Below are 23,288 nucleotides of genomic sequence, written 5' to 3' on the forward strand. Positions count from 1 at the left end.
TCTTCCCAGGTGGCACTGAATTTCCTATTTTTACTTTCTTCACGTCTGTGGTGGGGGCTCTGAGTTACCCAAGGCTCCACCCAGCTTGCCTCTCTGGCTTTTTCCATTTTCCAAAACGCCTCAAAATTTCTTGTACACTAAGAGCGAACTTCTTATTTTCCAAGCACGATTATCAATTTATTCCTTTTGTCAATTTAATAAAAAAACATTTTTTTGGAGCACCTACTATCTTTGTGATTTTATTCTCAGTGCTGAGGTGGATGGGGCCAGGGACAATTCTAACATACCGCTCCCTGTCCTGCGGTGGCCTTTGTCAGAGGGAGGGGCAGTGAATGCCTGCTCATCTGCCACCCCCTGATCCGTGTACATACACATACTCGATCTCTACCAACTTAGAAAAATAAAAGCTCTTTCTTGAGCCTGCTTCACTGGCTTTCTCTCTGTCCTCCACTTCAGTCTAATCTGCTTAGTCATTTACACTTGATGTCCCATCTCCTCACTTCCTCTTCTCCACCCACTTCAACCCATCTCACAGCCCCAACCATGACCCAAAAAAGGCTCCTCTCAGCCCACCAATGAGCACCTCTTTTTTTAAAAAAAAAAAAATGAAAGCATGGCTGGCATACAATGTTATATTAGTTTCAGGTGAACACAGGGATTCTACATGTATATACCTACAAAGAGACCACCACGATAATCTAGTAACCACGTGTCACCAAAGTTATTACAACATCATTGACTATGTTCTCTGTGTTGTACATTACATCCTCATGACTTATCTATTTTATACCTGTGTGTACCTCTTATTCCCCTTCACCCTTTTCACCCATCCCTCGACCCTCTCCCCTCTGCGACCCTCTCCCCTCTGCGTCTAAGAGTCTGTTTCTGAAGAGACAAACCCCTCATTGAATTTACTGGATACTTTCCACCCTTAACCCCTTGAGTGCCGGGAGCGCTATCAAAGCTTCGAAATGGCGTCCAGGTCTAAGTCTGCTTTTATTAGTGATGATGATATTGCTAAATATGTCAATGTAGTAAAGGTTTCCTTAAGTTTTTGAATATGTAACTTCATTTACTTGCGATTCATAATTTTTTTCCCTAAACTGCTGTAAAATCAGCAAAAATGCCTTGGCAATTTTAGCATCGTTCCTAGGATATTGGTTGGCACTCAAAGGGTTAATATCCTAGAACTCTTAGCATCTCCTTCCTTTTCAAACACTGTTGCACTTAAACTTTAACGTGACCACATTCTCCTTTTATTCCTTCATTTTTCCTTCTCGGTCTTCTTGATCATTTCATCCTTTTCTTACCAGGTATGAAATGTTAGCTTTCATCGAAGTCCAGCCACAGAACCTCCCATCTTCCCACTCTATCCTCTCCTTATGATCTCAGACTTTGGCTTCAATTGCTCATGATTCTCAAACTCACAACCACAAACTGGACTTGTCTTCTGAGATCAAACATCATCTATCAGCTTATCTCCCCTTGGATGTCTCAATATGAACTTTCACCATGTGTGGACAGGACCATCTGGCTTCCAGTTCCTGGTTTCCAGTCTCGCCTGACTTAGGGGAAAAAAAAAACCCATCCATCAGATGCAGAAGGCAGAACAGTGGATGTGGCTGACACCGGCTCCCCTCCCCAGCCACACCCACACATCAAGGCCCATCAATTCTATCTTCTAACATTTCTCAGCTTTGCCCACTTCTCTTCACCTTCACGGCCACCAGCCTGGTTTAAACTGCTCTCCTCACTGTCCAGCTTCTTGCCAAGGTCCCTGACGGGTCTCTATAGTACCAGCTCGAACGCACGTCTTCCGTGCTCACCTTGAGAGGGCTCTCAGCAGCATGGGACACTGCTGAACACCTCTCTCTAGAAACTCATCTCCTTTGACTCCTTGCCTGGCACAGATGTGACTCGGGGCAAGATCAGATCTGTATAACTGAGTAACCTAAATGGTCTCTCCACAGCTACTCTCTCCAGTCCATTTACTATGCATTAGACCCGTTAGACCAGTGGTTCTCACCTTCCTAATGCCGCGACCCTTCAATACAGTTCCTCGTGTTGTGGTGACCCCCAACCATAAAATTATTTTCGTTGCTACTTCATAACTGTAATGTTGCTACTGTTATGAATCGTAATGTAAATATCTGATATGCAGGATGTATTTTCATTGTTACAAATTGAACATAATTAAAGCAAAGTGATTCATCACAAAAACAATATGTAATTATATGTGTTTTCCGATGGTCTTAGGCGACCCCTGTGAAAGGGTCGTTCGATCCCCAAAGGGGTCGCGACCCACAGGTTGAGAACCGCTGCCTTAGCACAACTGTAACTAAATGCTAACCTGAAGTTATTTGTGTGATTTGTACCCCCTGCTAAAATAAAGGTCCATGGGAACAGGAACCTTGTGTGTGTCCCTCACCAGCACTGCTCCTGTGTCCTATGCTGTGGACACAAGTACTTGGTACGCATGTGGTATACAAATAAATACATCAATGAGACGGTAAGGCTGTTTCTCAGATGTACCCAAGGCAGGTCTGATGCTTTCTAGAATATTTTCTATGTGAAAAGCTGGATCCCTCTATAGCTTTAGTAAACGATGTTTTCCAAGTTCTAGAGTTTGGAGAATTTAGTACAGAATATATTGTTTTTTCCCCACTAAAAATGGTTTTGTTTTCACCTTCCTTACAGTCTCACTTATACATAGTTACTTGGTTTCCCTAGTTTGGTTCCTGAATTCCACAAAGGTATCTTTTTAACACATAGTGAATAATCCTGTGTTGTATTAGATCTATTTTGTTTGAAAAAGTTTATGTTCTACAGCAAGGTAATCCGAAGTATCTCACCAGATTTGTATACCTTACATCATATTTATTATTCTTTGTTAACATTTTAAATTATATTTTTTACTAGAGGCCCGATGTATGGAATTCGTGCAAGAGTAGGCCTTCCTTCCCCCCACTGCCTGCACCGGCTTCCCTCGCAGTCCCAGCTTTGTCCGGAAGGTCATCCAGAAGGACATCCAGTCTAATTAGCAGATTATGCTTTTGTTATTATAGATGATACTCTGCCTATGAAAATACATTTATTTTTATGTATACTGGCATGGCATCTAATTTTACACTTCAGTTTAATTTTAAAGTTCTCTAGACCTAGTCTATAAATTACATTCCAAATATGTTCTTTCCATTATATTTAGAAAAACACTAAAACGACAGGCAGACATTAGAAAAGGATCTCAAATCCTACCTCTATATGCAACTTTTAATTTCCAAATTCCTAGCTTCTCCTTCAAACTCATAAACTGAAAAGAAAATCTAAATACATAGTTGCCAACTTATTTCCAATATTAGTCCCTAAGGATAGAATCCAGGATACCTCCAAGGGTATCATTCATATCCCAGTATAAACAGTCACTGTGGATGGTGATCTTGATAGGACCTCAAATCTTAAATACACACACTTAATAAATTACTTTATCAGGTCTACACACAGCCATTCTTAATTTTCTCCAATCCATACTCACCAATCATGAGAATACAAGTTTCTTGAAGTAGGGACTCTGTATTCTTCATACAGAAATGTCACACCCTAAGACCACCTAACAACAGAAAGCCCTCCACATGGGACTGGAGCACCAACATTTCTCCATCCTTCTTGCTGCACACGCGGTTATAATACCTGACTACCTTCCTTCCACAGTCCACTAGCTCTATCCTCGCTTAGTCGTATGAACTTGTGCACATTATTTACATTCTCTGAAACACGTTTTTCTCATCTGGGAAACAGCAAAAATAGTGTATTTCAATGAATTTAATAAAACAGCGCGAGAATTGCTCAGGCAACAAAAGGAGCTACAATTGCCTACCCTGAATCTGACCCTACTCATGCCACACATTTGCCAGAACTACTTTCTTCATGCTGCCTGTAGGCCTGGAAGGGAATTCTTCTGCCCCCTTCTCCATGCACCTTTATTTAAGAGTGGGATTAATCTGTGGAAGCAGCTACAGTAGTTAAACTGGGACCGAGGCAGCTTTCCAAGCACAAGACATATTTTAGTCAAAAGACAGCGATGACTACAAAGTAATGAAATACGATTTCCTCAATAATTCTTAACTGCTTCCTAAGGCAACTTGCAAATAATTGAAGAAATTATTTAAGCAATGGCAAACCATGAAATAGGTAAACAATCTCCCCAAGTCAAGTCTTTGCAAACTACCATTCATTTGAATGTTTCAAGTTATGGTTTTGTAGCTTAAAAAATTGTTCTGTATACTATTACAGTCAAACTATGAGTAGATTTTCAAACAAGTAGATGGCTTAAGTTTAAGAAGCATTTCACACCTGTTTGGTCAGAGTCTTGGTACGTTACTTCATCTGCAGAAAAAAAAGAATAAAATCAAAATAAGTATTGAGTCATTCTGTATAACTGCTTAGCTAAAAAACACAACTTAATCTCCAATACAGAATTCTATTTCTTTAAATATTAATGTCTGCACAATGAAAAATGCCTCAGTCCAGAAACAACTTGAGAAAAGACAGGTAAAATTATTTCATACAAATTCCTCAAACTGGCATAAAGCGAGATATGCTAAAGTAGAGTTAGGAATTAATATCCTGTTTCCTATGAAGCCAGTGGTAGATGAGGTGAAATATGAAAGCCTGATATTTTTAAATAATAATATTTTGTTACAAAGTAGAAAGTCTTATATTAGGTGTTACTATTATTTCTCAGGCTCCTTTAACAGAAAAATCACCATGTTAACATAGCATTACAGCTGTCAAGCCTTAATAATGTTTAAAATCTGAAAACAATATTCATTTAATACCTGCATCATGGTACATTTTTTCATAGTCATCTGTTGCTGGTTCAGTGGAATCTAAAAAGAAAAAACATACATCTTTGATAAACATTAAAAACCAAACACATTACTAGACATCATTCTAAAATTACTTTAAAGTTAAATTATAATCTTTACAACTGTGTCAGACAGATATTATCATTATCTATATTTATAAAATCCTAAGCAACCATTACGATGGAATGACCAGTCACCATGATGTGCACTGGCCACCAGGGGGCAGATGCTCAATGCAGGAGCTGCCCCAAGACCACAGGCCCCAATCGCCGATGGGGTCTGCAGGCCAACCTCCTGGTCCCTCCCCTCAGCCAGCAGGTCCCGATCACCCTATCGGGGCTGGGATGGGGAACCAGGGGTGGGTGGTGGCAGATGCGGGAGGTGAGGGAAGGAGGAGAGGGGGAGGCGGGGAACCTGATCGGCCCTGATCGCCAGCCAGGCCTAGGGACCCCACTGTGCATGAATTTCATTCACTGGGCCTTTAATAATATTTAATATATATCAAATTCCATCATTTACTCTCTAGTCAAAAGATAGGAAGGAGCAGTGCTAGGATTCGCACCCAGCTGACGTATTCCATCCTTCTGCCTCATTAATTTCCAAATGCTCTCTGGTCTGATCTATAAGAACAACATCCCAGCGGAGATTTGAAAAACACAGGTCCTTTTTCCCTCATTTCTCCATATAATATCAAACTGTATTCATAAATTTCCATAACTATCTGAGCAACCAAAACTGATCCCGGAGTGTGATGAAGAGTACTCTGTGGAGTCAGAATGAATCATTAACCCAAGGTTAAAAGGGCCTCGGCGACTGTGTCCAACAGAAACACATCTCACAAACCTGGGGTTTCCTGTTCATACGTCATCTCTTCCACGTCCTGGTTAGAGGTCTGTGAAGCTACAAATGAGAAAATAATTAGGAAATTACTAATGTGGCTCAAGTAAGAAGGATTACACTTAATATTCAAATCAGGAAAAGAACAGTTTCTAGTAATGACAGAAACATAAAATCAAATCATGATGTTCCACCCTAGCTGGTTCGGTTCAGTGGATAGAGCATCAGCATGCAGACTGAAGGCTCCTGGGTTCGATTCTGGTCAAGGGCACATGCTGGCTTGTGGGCTCGATCCCCAGCAGGAGGCGTGCAGGAGGCAGCAGATCAATGATTCTCTCTCACTGATGTTTCTATTTCTCTCTCCCTCTCCCTACCTCTCTGAAATCAATATAAATATATATACATATATTAAAAAATCATGATTTCCAACTCACATTCACCCCTGGAACAAACAGGTACTACCTGTGCTCAAAGCTCAATACAGTTCCCACCACAAAGTAGTGGAGCTATATTCTTATTTAGCTTACGCAAATTCAACTACAGTCAGAAAAACAAAATAGGGCAGACTGACACATAGACAGAGATAGCAGTGCAGGGAGCCCTCCTCACATCAGCCCAGCAACCCTGCCTGAGCCTGAGCAAGGACACACATCGCCCAGCCCATCACTTGGACTCAATACCAGAGTTTGCTCAGGCCGCAATACAATTTTAGTGATCACAGATAGATACTGTTGACATGGCCCCCCAGCACAGGAAGAAGGGTCGACTCCAACGCTGGGAGGACACTGGCCAACACCACAGGCTTGTTACTGGAAGATGTGATGCTCATCTTCAGTGTGGCCACCCCTTCTGGGGACACAGCGTGCAACAATATGCTATTTTGACCTTTCACTGACTATCATTTAAGACTACAAAACATGCAATTCTACTGTATCTTTTGACCTAATAATCCCACTACTGGGAACTTATCGTCAGGAAGTAGACTTCAAAAAAAACAAAAACTACATTGACAAAAATACAGATACATATGCATGTACACATAATTATGATATAACATTATATAAAATATCAATCATTAAGTATATGTTATATGATATTTGATATATTAGATATAATCCTATATAATAAAAGGATAATATGCAAATTTACCAGTCGCTATGATGCACACTGACCACCAGAGGGCAGATGCACAATGCAGGAACTGCCCTTTGGTGATCAGTTCACTCCCACAGGGGGAGCTCCGCTCAGCCACAAAACAGGCTGACGACTGCCAGTACAACGGCGATGGCAGAAGCCTCTCCTATCTCAGCAGTGCTAAGGATGTCCAACTGCCAGGATACCAGAGGGATGTCTGACTGCCAGCTTAGGCCCGATCCCTGGGGAGATCGGGCCTAAGCTGGCAGGTGGACACCCTCTGAGAGGTCCTGGACTGCGAGAGGGCGCAGGCCAGGCTGAGGGACCCCCTGAGTGCATGAATTTTCGTGCACCGGGCCTCTAGTCTACATATAAAAGCCTAAGCGACCAGCCAACCGCCCAGTAGCTATGACATGCACTGACCACCAGGGGACACATGCTCAACGCAGGAGCGGAAACCACAGGCATGAAAACATGGAACAGAATGATGAATCTCAGAGGAAAGGGGGGAAGGGTAGGGCGGGAAGAGATTAACCAAGTATCTTATATGCATACTAGAGGCCCAGTGCACGGATTCATGCACCAGTGGGGTCCCTCGGCCTGGCCTACAGGGATCAGGCTAAAACCGGCTGACATCCCCCAAGGGCTCCCAGATTGCGAGAGGGCACAAGCCAGGCCAAGGGACCCCACCGGTGCACGAATCCATGCACCGGGCCTCTATTAATAAACTAGAGGCCCGATGCACAAAATTCGTGTAAGAGGAGGCACTCGCAGCCCTGGCTGCCTCGCGGCCCTGCCCCCCGCCCCCTACCCCCTGCCCACTGGTCGTTCCAGAAGATTGTTCTGGAAGATCGTTCCGCTGTCCAGTCTAATTAGCATATTAGCTCTTTATTACATAGGATAATCATAGACAATGTCTTTTCTCTCTCAATGCTTTTTTATAGGAAAAGACTCATTCTAATTTAAAAAGAAGAATATTCAATTAAAATCTCACCTGTCTCTTCTACATGGTAACTATCTTCAGTTTCTAGGAAAAAAAAATTAAATCAATATTACTACTTTCATAAAGTGGTATGCATATATACTGTGTGTGTACATTCCGAATCTATTCTTATTGATCTTATTTTGAAGGTAAATAACTATTAAAATAAAACATGAATATATCAATGAAATGTCTGCCAAACACTATCTTCTACTAGAACTACACCTAGAAATGACACACATTCTTGTCTTTGATCCACTCAACAACCCCACAAGTTGACAAACACTATAACCTGGGCTAAAGAGAGAGGATGGGACTGGTTGGAGTGGCTCGGTGGTTGAGCATCGACATATGAACCAGGAGGTCACGGTTCGATTCCTGATCAGGGCACATGCCCAGGTTGTGGGCTCGATCCCCAGTGTGGGGTGTGCAGGAGGCAGCCTATCAATGATTCTCTCTCATCATTGATATTTCTGGGAGGTCAGTGTTGATAATTTAACCCAGGCACCCCTGATAGTAGAGGGCTCCCCCACAGGATCCTCACCCCTTGTGTTACCCTTGTTCATTCCACAGCTCTATGGAGTGTAAATATTTTCCATTTCTGAAGACTTTTAATATGCAGCTTTTAAGTTCAAATAGAATTGATGTCCCAATTAAAGATTAGGGCAGAAATTTTATGACCTAATTATAGACTTTTTACAAGTGTTTCTTCTTACTCCCCAAACTATATAATTCCTAGCCTCAAAAATATCAAATGCCTCATGTTTCAGGTTATTTGAATGCCTTAACTGCATTCTGTTACATAAGCAGCATCTAAGACCCTCAAATTCTGAACAACTGTTAACGTTCCTGAGCCCTCTTGGAGGAAGAAGGCAGGGAGGAGGTACCATCGTTGATACTATTACAGAGGTCCCCATTTTCCCCACCTTGAATGGCCTCCACCAGGCCCTGCCCCCTTCCCTCTGGCCATGACCACACTGTGGTCTGTGTCTATGGGGAAACAATCATTTTAATTGAAGTTTTTAGCTTCAACTTAAAAAAAAACAATAATTAAAAATTACCTATTGTATTTTATTCTAAAAGCAAAAAAATGTTCTACCTTCCTGAAATGTTCCAGTTTCCAGCGACTCAAATCTGTCATCTGTCTCTCTCACTACAAGAAAATCGTCATCTTCTGGTTGCTGTTCTCTTGCTGGTCCATCCTCCTCCGGGTGTAGGTCTTCTCCTTGAAAAACGACAATGAAGAGAGACACAGGTGTACAGCAGGGCCCACAGCGGCGGCTGACAGACACGAAGGCCCTTCTGAAGGACACACACTGGCCCTGGCTGCAGGGCATTCCCTGTCCCTGGCACCCACTTTGGAGTCCGTTCTCACTCTGGAATCTGTTCTCACGCTCACCAACTGGTGGTCCACCTGACGGGGGGACGGTCTTTTCTTGCTAGAACATGAACCCACCAAGGTCAGGAATCATGGAATCTGTTCACTAGGGATGCCCAGACCTAGAACCTTGCCCAGCTATAGGAATTGCTCAATAAGTATTTCATGAATGAATAAACACATTCATAAATATTAATATATTTGCCTTTTCAATAACCTCAGAGAAAAAGGCCACCCTGTGACCTTTCATTGAGAACTGACATAAAAGTCCATGTAACAATCTGAAATAACTCTATGCATACTAACGTTCCACTGCAAAGGGCAGCCAGCCACCTATCTAAACCATATGCTAGGCCATCTGTACTGAGTCACAAGGATTACGTAGACTTTGTATCTGAAGGTTCCTACATTTAGTCTTGAAGTTTTGCAAAGATGTCCCTTTTCTTTTCTGAGACTTTTATGATACACCAACCTGTTATTCTTTTGTGTAGATGCTGGACAGGTGACTTTATTCCACTGCAATACGGTAAACCTTGTCATTATGGTGTAAAAAATCCTCCCCATAGCAACTGGGCATGGCTTCAGCAAATATGTCCCATAGATAACATTCTAATCAAAGGACTTGGCTGTTCAGTGAGGTCTAGTGGTGAGGAGGGTGAGGTCTGGAATGTGGCTCCAGATTGGGGTTCTTCCACACCAGCTGTGTGACCCTGAGCAAGTTACGTAACTACTCTGTGCCTGAAATTTCTCTTCCATAAAAAGGAAATAATAAGAATACCTATATACAGCATCGATGTGAGGAGTAAAAGCACTTAGAAAAGTGCCTGGCCCATAAGTATTCAGTTGTTATTGCTATTATTGTTGTGATAACTTTTAATGTCATCCTCTTGACAGTAATCGCAATATTACTATTTCTACTGCTACTGAGCTCTACCCCGAGACTGCAAGGCTGCCTTTGTTCCCTGACTTTTAATGAGGCACAGCGAAGCCCTCAGGAGTTACTGAGTCATGTAGCCCCTTTATGTTTCCTGTCTCTTCATCTGAGCCCGCTATATTGTTTCTCCTCATTTCAGACTTTTTGCCATTCAGCAAACCAATTACCAACTCTCAGTCCTCTCACTAATTTTACGACCTTTTCTTCTTACCATATCCCTAGTCCTTACTCTCGTTTTATGCCGCGCAGTTTGATGGTTTTTACGGGAGCAGGATTGATCTCTCTCCGCCTCACTATTCACTGAAGGCCCTGTTCTCAGTGGGAACACGAACCAAACACCGCACACTCCCCGTGAGTCTCCTCTGCCGGCGACAGCCTGACACAAAGAAGTCAGTTTGCTCGGGGCTGACCAGGCTCCGGCCTTGCCATGCCCTCTGAGCATCAGGCCTCTGGGAGGTCGGCACCATCATCCCACCTTGAAGGATCGGAAACTGGAGAGTCTGCCAAAGCCGCACAGCTAACAAGTGGCAGCTGCAGGACTTGCCCGAGTAATGAACAGAGTGATGGGGAAGAGTCCAGGATGGGGAGACTGAATCCCCCTTCCTCCCACTGCCCCTGACACACACACCCCAGCAGGAGATATAACAAGTGCAAAGGCCCACGGCAGGGATAGGCTTGGAATTACTAAGGAAAGAGAGGCCAGCTGGGCTAGAGAAAGTGACTGACAGAAGAGAGACCAGATCCGGGTGAGGCGCAGGGGCCAGGCCACATCAAACACAGGGTGCAGAGGGGCCAGAATGGATCAAGGACCCAACTGGATGCCACTGCAGTGGTCGTGGCCAGAGGTGACAGACGGCTGGCACAGCGCAGACACATTCTGCAGGCAAGGCTGATGGGACCTGTTCAGGGAGCACATGGGAGAGGGGAGGGGACAGACATCAAGTAAGGCCCCCTGGTTTTCAGCTTAAGCAACTAAGTGGAACAGTAGATATATTAACTAAAATATAAAAGGCTGAAATAAGAGCAAAAACATATTAGGGGGAGCAGGAGAAGAGCTGTGAGGTGGAGAGGAGCCAGAAATTCAGTTTTAGGTACAATTTCAATCTAAGATACTCATAGAACATGCAAATGGAGACAAGTATGCAGGTGGGCTAACCAGGATCTTGGACCAGAGCAGGGCTGCAGACACACCTGCAGAAGCGACACAAGAAGAAAAGCCATCTCCTACTTTCAAGGAGGAAGTAGAGACACAGACGAGAACAGACCCAAGAGGAAGGTGTGTGGCAAGCAGCTCAGGTGCTGGATGGACCTGCTTTCTCCCTCCTCTGTCTGAATTCCCACACCCACCCACCCTTCCACTTTCTCTCTCCCCACCTCTGGCGACATTTAGTTTGACTAACCATCCCGACTCGCCAGGTCACCAGTGCCACCTCCCCTGAGGTCCCTGCGGCAAAGTCCCTCGAACCCCTTCTTTGCACTGCAGACAGAGTGCAGGACATGCGACACCCCCGTGGTCTCAGTTACTTGGAATCAAGTAGGAATATCCTTTCCCTCCCGGCTCTCCACCTGCGCTCCCACGTCCGCCACCCTCACCGGCTTTCCCATCCTCTTCTCCTCTGGACTTCCTTCCCACACTCCCTGTGCTTCCAACCCCTCGGACACATGGGCCTGGCTCGGCACACACCTCCCTCAGCTCCGACATCAGCATGTGGCTCCTCAGGAGGCCTCTGCTGCCCGAGTGCGAGCCCCACATGCACCCTCTTTCCCCATCACAGACTTACCTCGTTCTACCCAACTCACTCATCTAAGACTGCATCTCCCATGGGCTCAAGTTTTAAAAAAGAGATGATGCAGGAAGGGAAAGCCTGGGCCTGCTCACACAGGCAGACGTGCATGCAGGAGGAGTGGCTCTCCCGGCTGAGATGACACAGCAATGGAAGGACCGGCTCCTGGACCCCCAGCAGCCACTGGCAAGGCCTACAACTCCGCCAGGGCCCGTCTCCCCCTCAGCACAGATGGAGTCAGGTGGGATGCTGTGCCCTTCGCCCGCTAACACCTAAGCCTGAAAGAAGCAGTTAATATGCCTGCTAAAGCCCAATTTAAATCATGGCAACTGTGTGTTTTTAAGACACCATTTTTTTCCTCACAGCAAACCGTCGGAAGTATCAGGGTACCACATGTTCTGCCCCCTTCAAAGTTTCTTTGTGAGTTACGTTTTGAAATTGTACCCTCTGCTTTTATCCAGGGATGCTTCAAGAAACAGTCATGAAACCCTAAAACCTTGGTTTCTAGAGTATCCTCTCATATTCTCCGAACAGAAGTTCACATAAGAAATTTTTCAGATGTAAGTGCTGGGCAAATGTTTTCTGTTCTCTAAGTAGATCACGTTAATTTCCTCTCTGATAACATGACCAACATAATTCAAAGCTGACCCGTCGTGCTCTGGCGTCCCCCAAGCAGGCGGTGAAATGTGAGGGTCGGCGATAGCACCCATAGCCCATGACAGCTTGTTGGCTGTGTCCTATTTTCTTCCTCCCTGTTCTTGATGTGGCTATCATTGGTCTCAATTTGCTTATGTATTCCTACCATTTCTTTATTGGATGTGTGCAAGAAGTTCCCTAAGAGTAAGGTGGAATAAAACAAGTTTAGTGCTATTTCAAAAATACTTGTCTTTCAATAATTTTTTTAAAAAAAACAATTATTGAAATTTTAAAATACTGTCCAAGTCATCTAAACATTTCCCTATTTCAGTAATGCATGAGAAAACACACACACAGGTTTTAATTCATACCATGTTCTGTATAAACTGTTTGATGGAGAGAGGAATGGATTTCTTCTTGTACTTCATCTTCAATAGTTTGAGGTCCTAAAATAATTATAAGACATAACTAAGTGGAAAAGATCTAGACATCAATGTAGAACCTGAAATATGGCATTCAGGTATAAACATACATTCGAATGAATTTACCAGGCTAATCAACTATACATCCTTTTCTTCAGTTGACCAGTTTTTTTCTATGTTGGCAAATACAGTAGATATTTCAAACTGGTTTTATTTTGACAGTAGATATAAATTTTTAAAGTCTTCCTAAGATTTTAACACAAGAACACTAATTTGGGTTCAGATTTTTCTTTAAAAAATAACTCACTCAGAGCAAAATTATTTTAGTTTCTAATGAACAAAATTCATACTAGTGATGGAATAAAGACAATGGGAAGGGCAAAGCTTTCAGAAAGGAAAGTGCTGAGAAATAAAGGTAAAACTGTGTGAGACAAGGTTAGTATGCGTTAACGTACACTGTCAATGCGATCTACACTAATGCACACGTCTTCCTTCCCTGATGTCAGGAAAAGGGCCCCGGCTGGTATGAGGACTGCGCTGGGCAGGGTTGGCCGACCACTCCCAGAAGTTGCCAGGAATCGTGAGTAAAAGACCTTACATTATAACTGACAATCCTCTCTGCTTTGGAGAACCCCACCTGCCAGTCGGATTCATAGATTCAAGTAGATATCAATTACAAAGTGAACCACATAGTAATGACATTCCGACACCACTGTGGTGCTTATCGGATTATCAGGTTTATTGCAACATCACACAACAAACCAGAAGCTATCATGACACTGACACTATGAAATCTATTTTGCTAATCACACAGCACAACCGTTTCTAAAGCACAAAGCTTCCCTTCTATTCTTACAGATGTTTATATTTCACAAACCACTTTTAAACATAGTCCCATGGAACTAGAGGAGCCTGCCCATCTCTATCCTCCCCTCAACATCCCTCACAAGGCCCGTGATAGCTTCCTAACTGGCCTTCCGGTCTTACCGCCTTGCCCAGAGGACATAACGTAAGGAGAAGTGGGCGGTGGCAGTCTGATCCTCTGCTTAGCCTTTCCATGGCTCCTGTGCCAGAAGCGAGGAAAACATGAGCTCTGCAGAACAGATCGGACTAAGACCTCAGCCCGGGAGCCCTCACAGGCTCCGCAGCCCCTCTGCCACAGCACTGGTCTGAATGTGGGAGTGCACCAAACTATTTCATCTGCCCCTTGATTCTGTAATGTGCTTCCCTTTCCCTGGGGAGGGCTGGTAGAGGCAGAAGCCAGATGGAGAGTTAGTTCATGGCTGATTGGAAAACAAGGAAAATGACTATAGATTCCTCTTTCAAATGCCTGGCGAGTACAGCCAGGAGAGGGACTGGAGCAGAGAGAGGAGGGTTATTGTATTGCATTTTAATGAGAAGTGTGTACTTATGTTTATGGAATAGGTGGTAGTCAGAAGAGAGAGAGAAGCTAAGTCAGACAAGAGGAATGTGGAGAAGACAACATTTACACTAAACCAAATATAGCCCAGAGGTTGAAAAGGATATGAGGTGGTGACAAACTCATAGACTTAGGAGGACAAGTTATCAGTACCATGCAAAGAGCAAAATATAAAAAAAAAAAAAAAAAATTAAAGAATGAAAGCAAATGACACATTTCAGAGTAGGTCCTAGTTTTTCATTATAATTTATTTAGCACAAAGTAAAATCTAGGATGCTAAATCCAAATACACATTTAAATTATGTCTTAAAAAATCACTTTTGCCATGGTATGCTTATAGCAATTCTACTGGAATGGGAGGGAGACGGTAAATTCTCCTACGATTATGATTTGAACAAATTTAAAAATCAAATCAGCAAACTGATCTTAAAAGGAAGGAAGGAAATATTATTCATCAAAGTGATAAAATCGGGACTTCAAGTTGCTGGTAAATATGTGGTGTTATACCTAACACTTCCACTAGGTGGCTACATGAAACCAAATATTTGAGGAGTAAATAAAAAATGTGCAGAAATTACTCTGTAATAAATATCTCAGCATAAAAAGGAAAGAGTAGTAATGGATTCAAATTTCATTTACCAACTTAAGAGATTTCAGCTTTCACCCCAGGGGTGATTAAGATACACTGTACAGTACTTGAATTGATCTAGGAATTCATGAATATGTCAAACTGGCTTCAAAGATGCATGAGGGTGGGAAGTCCTTTGATGTAGAAAGGAGACTGTCATTGGGAGCTCAGTAGACCGACTCTGTTAAATAACGTGAGAGATGATGACAAACTACTGCACAATCTGTGTCTAACTTTCCTTTCAAGGGGATAAGGTACAGCAGTCCTGGAATTTGAATGGAGAAACACGGCATTTTGTTCCTGATGTTCATGACCTTAGGCAGTGAGCAACCATCTCTCTGTGCCTTCGACTCTTGATCTCAGAAATTAAAATCACCCTTCATAAGTTTTTATTAGAAGAAAACTAACTTTACTATAAAATTTCAGGGAAAGGATATTTCACAATGTGCAAACACTGTGAAACAAATTATGGGTAAAACATGATTTTGGAAACTGCACCCTGGGACACCTGGCAGGCGGAGGTGCATGAGGTCAGAACACAGCAAAGCTTACCTGTCCGCCCGGGCCCCTGCTCCTCCGGCCGAGCGTGAGTCTCAGCCTCTTCTGGTGGCACTGTAGGCTTGAAGGCAGATCTTTCTTTAAGGCCTGCATTTTTATTCACAAAGTTAACTTGTTTGCTTTTGTTTTCTCTTTTTTGACATGTCAAACCAGGACAAATATGTTCAACCACTTCATCAATAGTGCAAGTCATTCAAAGGTTACAAGGCTTTATTCTACACGAAAACATGGATAGGTTAAACAACGGGAGTGGGAAAGCAGTTTGCTCTTTAATGTCACATGGGCCTTTCCCATCTCTACCAAAGTTGACCTTTCACTAAAAAAAAAAAATAATAATAATAACTGTAAATTCGTGTTCACGAATTTTTAAAATGTAAAGTCACGTCTGAACTTGCCAAACGCGGTTCAGGAGTTCAAGCTCGTGTCTATAAGTGACTAATGAATTTCTAAATCCTGAACTCTGAATTCAGGAAAAAGATAATTAAGATATACTTGAGCTTCCTATTGTTATTTGTGAGCACACTAATTTTGATTTACATATAAGTGTTTATTCTTCATGAAAACTGTAGTTAAAAGTGAGAAGAAATCATACATGACTACTTAACAATCTTCTAAAGGTAACAAAATCAATCACGTTATTCCATAAGAGCTAAAAGATACAGATTAAAAAGTTCTTTTTTATGTCTTAAGAAAAATAAAACGGTAAATTAACATGAAGGCTGGTTTTGAAGTCAATACCAGTCTAAAATATGTTATACTGAATTAGTCCTTGGATGTGCTATAGGTAGAACATTAAAATAGACCCTCCATTAAATGCAACTATTTAGAAAGCTGAACTAGCTAGGTTCAAGAGTGTGTGGATGCTGCATACCAAACCCTGGGCTCCTCACTACCTGACTGGGAACCATGTATCAACAGTGGCTACTGAAGGGGGGGGGGGGGGGGCGGGCGGGGGGGCGTGCTGTGTCTGTCAAGAGCCTAAAGTGAACAGGTCAACTGAGAGGCATTTTTCTACCCTTAAGCACCTTTATAAATTCTTCAAGTACATATTCTATTGTAATCCAGAAAATGCTCATTTAAATGTCTTACTCTTCTTTGATTTTTTTTCTATTTTTCCTAATCATTCCCTTTTCTCTCTTCACTTTTCTCTCATTCACAAAACATACTCCCACCGTCCTCTCCCAAATCCTAAAGATGCTGAGACAGATACACAGAATCACACCTCATTTTATTTCCCGTAGTTATTTTCAACACCACTTACACAGAAACCATCCACTAGTAAAATAAACACCAGCACATACCGCTGTGCTCTATCCCTGACCATAAAGTGACTTACAGCTATTTTATATACACAGATATCCACCGGTACTAAGTTTAGTCCAATTTCACGGGGTGGGGGTAGGGTGGGGGGTGTTAAAGATGAAGGCCTATTAAAATACATCACAGTTTAAATGCCAAATTCAGGGCTGAAAGCTCCCGTGCCATTTTCCACTTAAATCATCCCTTCTTACATCTCTCAAATGTTAACGGTGCAAGTATGGAACTATTCATTGCCAAGGTCTGCTGAATGAAGAGGATAAACCTTCGGGATCTTCAGAATCATGTATTGCTGCTCTCAGAACCTCAGAAAACACCAGGCACATCGCAGGTGCTCAATGCACACTTGCTGAAGGGCTGAGCACACCCAATGGTTGTGACTCCCCCGGCTGTGGGGCCAGGCTCCTTCGCTGCACTACTGTGGTTTAGGGCTGCAAAGGTGGGAACAGGGGCTCATACAGATTTCCTCAATACTGTTTCCCAAACAGATTCATACCTGTGCTCAGTACCCACTAGTACAGCAGCACAACTCTAGCTTGCCTGGGCCAGGCCCAGCTGATTGCTATCTGCTGTCCTGGTGTAATTATTTCACTCTCAAAAGTATCGCAGTTTGCCGAAACCGGTTTGGCTCAGTGGATAGAGCGTCGGCCTGTGGACTGAAAGGTCCCGGGTTCAATTCCAGTCGGGGGCATGTACCTCGGTTGCGGGCACATCCCCAGTAGGAGATGTGCAGGAGGCAGCTGATCGATGTTTCTAACTCTCTATCTCTCTCCCTTCCTCTCTGTAAAAAAATCAATAAAATATATTTTTAAAAAAAGTATCTCAGTTTGAATGAAAAATTACAGGTGATTTTTCACTAATCCCATAGGTAGTGAGTTTTCAACCTGTACTCCATAGGTTTCAATACGCAATAAAGTTTTCCCACCAAACAACAAAGACGTGAACTGCCTTAAAATCCCCCCTATTGGATTTTGAGAAGAGCTTCATTTGAAAAAAACAATTCCTTTGCTGAACGTGTTTGGAAACTACTAGCACCCCAATATTCAGACATAAAATGCCCCTCCAGTCGGCTTCCTCTAAATCCACGTGGTAGTTATTTGTCTCTAAAATTGAAATTGTAAAAGGTGAAGGAAAATGACAGAAGAAAGCAAAAGCATATAACAAGAGCAAACATTTAGCAGTTTCGTTTTCTGTCCAAAGTGGCAGGTGCGTTGTAAATTTATTGCTACCTGGCCACGGCTATTTGGCAGAAGTGAAATCAGCACCAAAATAAACAATATTGTAGCCCAAAGAAGCTGAGGATCATATTAACACATCTTCCCTAAACCTGTACAGTTCCTGAAATTTAACAGAAACGCATTCCAGACTAATTCTTGCTTTGACAACCCACGTGGAAGAATTAGCCCTGCCGTTTCCAAATATTTTTCTTGCCGCCCAAATCCACTTCGGCCCATGAGTCAGTGTTCTTCAGAGAACAGGGGTAAATCCACGTGTCATATACTATCTTAGGCCAAAAGTAAACAAGAAGAAGAAAATGCACATAAGGTCAAGGCACAATCGAAGGAGAGGTTTTCCAGTTGGATTTATTATGAGGGACACAAGGTAAGGGCAGAGCAGTGAAAGAGTCAACATTATATTATGAAATGAATGTATCAGTTCGGATGTTCCTGGGGCTCCATATATCAAAACACGAACTCACACAGGCTTGAGCAAGAAGGGACTTTATTATCCAGTTAAGAAGTGCCTGGCAGGCTGCTCACTCAGCACTGGCTTCGTCCTCAGGCTGCAATCCGGGCTCCCAGCTGCACGCTCCTCTTTCAGACAAGACGTGTCCAGAAGCAGAGGACACCCTGCTCTCCTGGCTCCTTCGCAGTCTCCCCTTTCAGTTTCAAAACCAGAACCCCCTCCCATTCCTACACCAGCAAGAGGAACAGGCTGACCACAGTCACCAACAGCTGGATTACCCAGAGCTGAATGCAGGCTGTGAGTCAACCACACAGCCCCTGTGTGATTTAGAAAGTAAATGAATTCCCTTACAACATACCTTATTTTTAGCTCTTTGGGTACCTCTGATAAGTTAAGAAACATTTTAAAATCATGTTTGTATTTAAGAAATTCATCATTTTTCCTCCGGTTTTATTTAAAAATGGAAGAAGTTATCCGAAACTCCATCTGACCACACGAGAAAGGATAAATGTACTTCCTCCCCCCACCCCATATGTAAGGAAGTTTAAAACTTACTAAATTTTGCATATTGCATTTATTCACTCAACAAATATTTAGCACCTGCCAATGCAAGGTACTGCTCACCAATGAACATACAGAAAACAAGCCCACAAAATCCTAGCTCCCCCAGAGAGGGAACAATTATAAAAATAAGAAACACAAAATGGGATGGGAAGATGGGACGGGAAGAGTGAGACAGGGGGTGCCCCGCCCTGAGGGAGAGGGGGTGGGGCTATCTGCGCTAAGGTGATGAGGAAGGGGCACACTGATAAGACGTGGGCAGGTATGTCACTGCTGGAGTTACCCGTGGGGAAAAGTGCTCCAGGTAAGGTTTTGGCACAACAAGTTCAAAATTCCTCAGCAGGTAGGATCCTGGGAGCCAGCAGACCCAGGGGCTTCTGCAGCTGGAGTGAGCAAGGGTGGGGGGAGGTGTGAGAGTCAGATAGGTCCTGGACAAGGGACCAGGGAGGCCCTTACTCTGAGTGAAAAAGAAAGATTCGCTTTTCATAAGAATTATATACAAAACACTTCCTCAACAAACTCTGGGAATTAGAAATAGTCTTATGCTTTACAGGATTTCATATACTTCGCCCATAACAGCTAAGACATTTTAAAACTTCAGTTTATCAATCCTTGGTTCACTCAGCAGTGGTGTACGCATTGGTGGAGATTTTGATGCTACCCATCGAGGTTACTCCAGCTGCTGTTATTTGTGAAGGGGAAAGGCTCAGGACCGTGACTGCTTCAAATGCAAGTAGTTTAAATCAATACATCCCAAGAACAACCCTCATACGGACATGAAACTTGGTAAATATTCCGGGAAATCAATAAACCAGAAAGGCATGCATACTAATGGGACCATGGGCATCTGCGTTGTTGTTTCTGATTTTATAATCAGCAAAGACAGATGTTAGTAGGTATCCAACAGCCGTCCTCTAACTTACCAAAATCTGAGACTGCCAGGAACTAAGAGCTGCCCCATGATGCACAGCGAGATTCCCAGATTCAAAGCATCTTCATGCAACGCAAGATGGACAGATTTCAGAAAGAGGATGATGTAAACCTCAAAAAAATGAAATGTTCCAAAAAGCCTCCAAGAGCCTGGTTTCAAAACCAAGGAAAGGACTCCACAAAGATTGGAATGGAGTGGATTCCGCTTAACATCTTATAACACAAGATGGAGTGTAGACGCTCTGGCCCATGAACCAAGAGGGCTGCCTTTAAAAGTCACTGGAACCCCATCCTGAGCACATTACCAGTGCCACAGCTTTCGTTTCCACATAGTACATTCATTCCTACAAGGGCTTTAAGACTTTAAACCCAGCAAACATATCATTTCCCCCCACTAATTTATGTTTTTCTTTATTTCTTCTAAAGAAACAAATGTACCGCCCTCCCTGGGCACATACACACAAGCAGCATGAACATAGCTATAGGCAACTTCCAAGGTGGTTAAAACATTACTGAAGAAACTTCTGGGTTTTTCTTTTTTTAAAACAAGATATACTTCAACTTTTTAATATAATTTTATATGTTCACCATTCAACAAACTTACAGCGAATGCCTATTATTATCAGCTACTATGATAGAGACTAAACACAAATCACAGTCTAGTAGCAAAGCAAAGGCCAGGAATGAAGCACAGTGGTGGGCACACAGTCCAACCACCTAGGAGAGGGTCAGAGAAAGGGCAAGTGCAGATGTGACGACACGGCTGGATCCTGGAAAGCAGGGACAAGGTGGCCCACTACACAGGGTAGGCGTACCTTCTTGGCAGAGGGGAAGAGCGGGCAGAACTGGCAGTAGCTTATTTCACAGCATTGCACTGCAGGGACTGCAGCCACCATGACCATTTGTATCCCCAGTGCCAGGCACAGCCCCTGGTCAGCTGCAGATAGTCAGAATATTTGTGGAATAAATCTGTTGAATGAATCAATACACGGAAAATGGGTTGTTTTATATAATTATCAAAAATCACACAGACACTTTAAGTGCATGACTTCCTCTAATCTTTTAGAACACAAGCCAAGTAAGGTTTGAGGCAAGGAAGGAATAGCTGACAGACAGACCTCTATAATGTATAGATAATAAAGAGTGATAAATACATACATACAGTGAACTCAAATGAGGTTCTAAAATGAGAACAAAGAAAAGGAAAACGGGCCTTTCTGCTCTGTAGGGCCTACAAAACTGAAGCTTCTGCAGAAATTGATTTCTATGTGAAAATGGTGTGCAAACTGGCAATAAACACTGGCATGTGGTTTACCAAGTAGAGGAGGTGGGGGCGTGAGGCTGAAGAGTGCTATTGAGGGTTTTTCAGATCACCCCAAACAAGGTGGGTTACCCTTTAGTTTCCTAAAAACAAAATTTTCTCTTTAAATAAAACCAGGGGAAAGTGGAAAGAGCGTAACAACACAATAAACCTCAATTACCTGATAATTACATGGTAGCATTTACCATATGACAATATTCTCTTATATTCCTCCAATTGTCTAAGATTATTCCTAACCAAGGGTTGGGATGGCTCTGACTCTGAAATACCCGTTTAGACCCATCCCACACAACTCATTGGATTTGCCCAGTAGCAAAATAGACTTGAGGTGAGAAGAGGAGGAGAAAACAAACTCCATAAACCACCTGCATTTAGTGCAGGTGAAGTACAGGGTATAAGGAGTCACTGCTCAACCTGACCTGCACCTGTTCCCCTTCTTCAGGTATAGGACCCCTAATTTTCTGCTAGGAAGCTGGTTTTCCTTCACCCCATAGTTTTAAGGGAGGGAACTCACATGACCCTGGTCTTGCCAAGCACAGCTTTGTAACCCCATCCCCCACCCCCACCCCCAATCTACAGGCTGTGAGTTGAACGTGAACCCACGTGACTCATTCTGGGGCAGGCTGCTTGAGAAGGAAGCCAACACTGGAGGGGCCAGGGATGTTGGAGAACCTACATCCAGCAGCATAACCCACGGTGATTCTGGGCTTCACAATTATGTGATCCAGTCAAGGTTTGTTTTTTGCCCACATGACCTGATGTGAATGGATTCACACATATAATGAAAAGAAATATGAATAATAAATAAACTTACAAGTAAAACTAGGTTTGCTCCTAATACCTTGAGGAAGAATGATGAATGCCTTTTCCTACAGAAACACTGAGACTTGCAGAACTGAATTATGAGAAATTTATAGTTTTTGTGGATTGAAGTAGAAAACCTCTAAAGACCATAAAACTGCTTCTAGAATACCATGTTCCAAGTAAAAAAGCAAATTTGTAAATGAATTTTTCATCACGAGTCTGGTTATAAAATTTCTGGATGATAACATATACTTCAGAGTACAGTTCATTATTTCACAACTTTTGTCTAGCTTTACATTTCATATCTTGTATTTTCATGCTGTAGCAGCACCCTTTAAATCACAAAGCATTCTTACAGCTTTACACATACGTAACGTTTATAATTACTGTCATTTGCCCTCTCAGTTCTCTCAGTAGAATAAATCAGGTCCCATGTAACACTACCTAGTTCTCACAGCCTCCCTGAGGGGAAGGTGTTATCTTAAATTTACAAATGAGGAAAACCAGCATCACCAAGATGCAATTTATAGTGAAATTATCCTGGTAATTAATTTGGAGAATTGTTACCAATGGGCATTAAGAGAAAAAGGAATGGTGGAGGACACGGGAGAAAGGAACCAAAGTCAGTAGGCATGTAGTTTAATTCACCAGACCCATTTCATGGACTACGACGTTACAGTTAGCGTAAGACATTTAAAATTAAAAATCGTTCTTGTTTACTACCGTTCTTTTGTAATGGAAGTTTAAAGAGTCTTTATTATCCAAGTAATCACGGGTGCCTCTAAAATTACGAAGTGATCATAATACTATAAAATATTCTCTATGAATTAATCACAGAGTTAGTCCCCTGGATTAACCCAAGCATTCATGTGGACTGACTTATGTCAATCCTTTACTAGTCTCTCTGTCATTGTGAAATGTGGAGCCCTCTCTCTACATAATGCAAATCACCTATAAAGTAAAACTGAAACTCCTGTGTGGCTCAGTGGTTGAGCATAGACCTATGAACCAGGAGGCCATGGTTCAATGTCTGGGTTGTGGGCTCAATCCCCAGTAGGGTGCATGCAGGAGGCAGCTGATCAATGATTCTC

The 23,288-nt window shown here is 42.7% G+C and overlaps 1 protein-coding gene across 11 annotated transcripts in view; it reads right to left on the reverse strand.

Annotated features, from left to right (window-relative positions):
- Positions 1–23,288, reverse strand: part of ASPH (aspartate beta-hydroxylase) — a 179,666-nt gene that overhangs the window by 103,246 nt on the left and 53,132 nt on the right. For all 11 annotated transcript variants that reach the window (XR_004972490.1, XR_004972491.1, XM_036338338.1 and 8 more), the window contains 7 exons: positions 15,573–15,665; positions 12,922–12,996; positions 8,918–9,043; positions 7,831–7,863; positions 5,709–5,765; positions 4,836–4,886; positions 4,351–4,383 (listed from right to left, as the gene is read on the reverse strand). Coding sequence is in view for 9 of the 11 variants with exons in the window: in XM_036338338.1 (XP_036194231.1) it covers positions 4,351–4,383; positions 4,836–4,886; positions 5,709–5,765; positions 7,831–7,863; positions 8,918–9,043; positions 12,922–12,996; positions 15,573–15,665 (468 nt within the window). In the remaining 2 variants the exon portion in view is untranslated. The remainder of the gene's footprint in view (positions 1–4,350; positions 4,384–4,835; positions 4,887–5,708; positions 5,766–7,830; positions 7,864–8,917; positions 9,044–12,921; positions 12,997–15,572; positions 15,666–23,288) is intronic.

The sequence above is a fragment of the Myotis myotis genome, unplaced genomic scaffold (genome assembly GCF_014108235.1).
Source record: "Myotis myotis isolate mMyoMyo1 unplaced genomic scaffold, mMyoMyo1.p scaffold_m19_p_16, whole genome shotgun sequence".
Classification (NCBI taxonomy): domain Eukaryota; kingdom Metazoa; phylum Chordata; class Mammalia; order Chiroptera; family Vespertilionidae; genus Myotis; species Myotis myotis.